This window comes from Entamoeba invadens (genome assembly GCF_000330505.1).
Source record: "Entamoeba invadens IP1 unplaced genomic scaffold scaff_1105074726713, whole genome shotgun sequence".
NCBI classification, from domain to species: Eukaryota; Evosea; order Mastigamoebida; family Endamoebidae; genus Entamoeba; species Entamoeba invadens.
This window is the reverse complement of record NW_004443770.1, coordinates 176,513-180,229: the sequence shown is the minus strand read 5'-3', so window position 1 is coordinate 180,229 and position 3,717 is coordinate 176,513. Positions and strand designations below refer to the sequence as shown.

Below are 3,717 nucleotides of genomic sequence, written 5' to 3'. Positions count from 1 at the left end.
GCGGCATTTTTTATTCTTATCGAAACTATATAACGAAGTATATTTTTATTATAAATATACAATCAAAAAATATAATTATTTCCAAAAATAAATTAATTCAAAGACAAAAACTATTTAACAAATAATTTTGTTATATATTAATGGTTTATAAAAATTTATCATTTTTTTTTCATTTTACCATTCAGTTTTCTTTGAAAAACTAATTAAATTTGCATTTTTTATAAAAACCATTAATTTATAACGAAATTACTTGTTGTTTAAAATTTGTCTTTGATTAAATTTATTTTTGGAAATAATTATATTTTATAATAGTAAATTCATAGTAATATTATAACTCATTATATAGTTTTAAAAATGCCGCGGACACGAAAATAATAGAAAGGACACCATATACACAGGAGGACGTCCTTTATAGCGGGAGGACGTCCCTAAACCACAAAGGACGTCCTTCGGCCTATATTCCCGTCCTTCGTCCCCATGTCCGTCCTTTCTCTTTATAGAATAATTATAATATTAATTTTCAATTATCCTTTAATGTATAAAAATGGTTTTAAAAACATTTTAGAAGAGGACTGACAAATAAAAAATCAAACCTTGAGTTTTTTTTTGGTTTTGACATTCAAATTATAGTTTTTTTAATTACATAAACTATTTTTTGTTTCAAGATTATAATTAGATCTTGAGTGTATTATTTTTTGTTGATACGTGTTGTAATTTTTTTTGGAAAAAGAATCATTTATTATAATAAATTTAATTATACTTATTGGTATGTAATAATTATTTTTAGTCACACAACAAAGCATTTTTGACTTAGAACTCGGCATTAATTATTTTAAATGATAACCAATTTATTCGAAATGCCTCATTATTGGTACAATTACAAAAAACAGTAATAAAAATCATTAAAAAAAACAAGAAAATAAATAATTAGACAAACCAACTATATTATACCAATAAAAACAACAATCCGAGTTATCCTCTTTTGTCAAATTGTCAAAAGAAGTGAGAACCATCTTAAAAAATCCCAATTTTTTACATCAAAAAAAGCGGACAAATTGCCTGTCTCAGGAGCAGACTGGCTTTTTTTATTAATCAAATCCATTTTACTGGCATTTTTAACCCAAAGACCACTCATCTCTTCTTTTTCTTCTTACAAAACCATATCCCTGAACTTTAAAAACTAAAAGAAGACTACAATGGGAAACGATGTGAGTCAAATTGAAAAGTATTACGACAAGAACTCTCCGAACCCCAATTTGGGATATCCCAAGTTTGGTGACTCTGTGCGTTGGAAAGGTGTTTTAAAAGTGATTGAGAAGAAGAAAGGCAAAGACGCGTTAGTTGTTGTGACGAAGCATCGGATCTATTTCTTCAATCCCAAGGAATTTAAAGCTCCCGTCTATCAGTCGCACTTATTCGACATCGTCGAGATCTCCATCCCTTCAAACTCCAAAATCGTTCTGACGTTTTCAATCAAGAACGGGAAGAAGACCAAAACAGCAGAATTCAACGAACAAAGTGCTTTAGAGATGGTCAGAGCCATTCGAACAGCTCTCCGCGACACCACAAATAACACACAAGAAGTTTCTTTACTTAAAGTTACTGACTTTAATAACATCACCAAACCAAATGAAGAATTTACACTCAGTCCATCAAGCGCTATGGTCGAGGCGTATCTCTCCGAGTGTTCCCATTACAACGAAACCCCGAGTATTAACCATATGTATTACTTACAACGACTGTCCGTCGACAAAGACTTCGCTTTTGATTTCTCGAAGGTCCCCGGTGTCTGCGACGATAAGTCCCCGCTCAACTTCTCGTTGGCGAGAGCGTTTAATGCGTTGAGTTACACGAACTGCTTCACTGAGATCAAATTGAGGAATGTCAAAGTGAAGGAACTTGATAAAGCACTTGCTTTCTTTTTACGACGAAATGAATATATTAAAGTGCTTGAAGTAGTCGACTGTTCGTCCAAGTTGGATGTGTCCCAATTCTCGGAAGAGTTACAAATGAGTCCCGTGCAGATCTTGAACTTCCATGGGACGCAAATAGTGAAGGGGGAGATGCTTGGATTAGTCATTGGGAAGCGCGTGTACAAACTGACCAAGATAGATTTAGGCAATTGTGGGATATCGAAAGTTGGCGAGATGTTACGTGGGATGATGATGAGTGACACTGTATTGAAGCATTTGAAAGCGATGGATGTGAGTAACAATTCGACGAATGACGATACGAGCGAGCAGTTAGTCTTATTTGCAGAGAAGTTGTCGACGATTCAAAGTAGTATTGAATATCTCAATGTCGCGAATATGGCAGTTCCGTTGGATAGATACATGCCATTCATGAAGCCCTTGCAACTGAAGTTCCTCAACATCTCGGGCAACCGATTTACTAAATTGGACAAGGCAATGGAACTCATCTCGTACTTCCAAAACAACGAAAGTCTGAAACAGATCTGCATGAGTGAGATGAAGTTTGCGACGGATCATATTGTCCCTGTGTTATCACCAATAGCAAACAACGAACATTTGGTTGAGATCTCTCTCGATCTTAAAAATAACAACTTTGGGCTTGATGGAGGGATCGAGTTGTATAAGATCTTTCCAAGCTTTAAGAACGTCAAGAAGTTAGATTTGAGTGGGAACAAATTGAAAGGGAAGGCGATGGTGAGGATCTTAGTCTTCATGGAGAAATTTGAGAAGATGGAAACGTTGTATATTGGGGACAACCAAATGAGCGGGAAAGAGTTGGAGGAGTTCTTGACGGACTTGACGTCGTTTGTGGACACCCACAAGAATTTGAAGACGTTAAAGATCGACGGGATCTGCGAGAAGTTTGACGACGCATTCAATGGGTTCTTGTACGCGATGGAAAGGAATAATACGCTCCTTGCACTCGACATCTCTGATAATGAACTGAATGACTCGGCAACAATACCACTGGGGGAATTATTAATGCACAACAAGACGATGATAGCACTCAACTTCGATGGAAACGAGTTTACCGGGGAAGGGTTCTTGGCACTCCGATATGCTATGGAGTATAACGACGTGTTGTCCTTTGTGGAATACCCATCGAAGATGTACAAGAAAGTGGCGAAGAACTTGAGCAACGTCGAATTGTTAGAAAGGTTCCAAGATAGCTTCTACAACTTTTTCAATAAGGTGAAGACTAACAAAGCAAACAACTGCTTTGCAGATGTCCACATTTTCAATATTATCAATTCGTATCGTCTTCAAATGGGAATGCCCGAACTCGTGGATACCGAAAAGGAACCAAAATTAATTGGAAAGGAAATCGTGAAGACTGTGGAATTCGATTACCAGATGCCAGAACAATTCCAATGCTTCGAGGAGTTGAAAAAAGACCCATCGATATATTACAGTTAATAATAAATTAATTACATTGTTTGAACTATTCAATCCGATATCTAGAATACTAATATAGTTTATTATTAGTTACTTGATAATATATTCATTTATTATAAATTATTATAAATTATTATAAATTATATATTTTTATTAATAAAACCAAAATAGACTTTTCCTTCACTTTTGATCATTTCTTTTCAATAAAAAAGACTGAATTATGCAAATAGACTGAACGATAATAAAAAAGAAAAGAATAAATCTTTTCTTATACAGTCATGCGAAAAAGCTGTCGCGTTTGGAAAAACCTGTCTTGAAAAAATATTTTATAGTAAATTTATAATTACTT

At 34.5% G+C, this 3,717-nt stretch overlaps 1 protein-coding gene across 1 annotated transcript; it reads left to right on the top strand.

Annotated features, from left to right (window-relative positions):
• Window positions 1–1,196: 1,196 nt before the first annotated feature.
• On the top strand, window positions 1,197–3,389 carry EIN_429250 (carmil, putative; the record flags this gene model as incomplete). Its single annotated transcript, XM_004261892.1, has 1 exon — window positions 1,197–3,389. One exon carries the CDS (start codon window positions 1,197–1,199, stop codon window positions 3,387–3,389), a length of 2,193 nt encoding a protein of 730 aa, XP_004261940.1.
• Window positions 3,390–3,717: the final 328 nt, after the last annotated feature.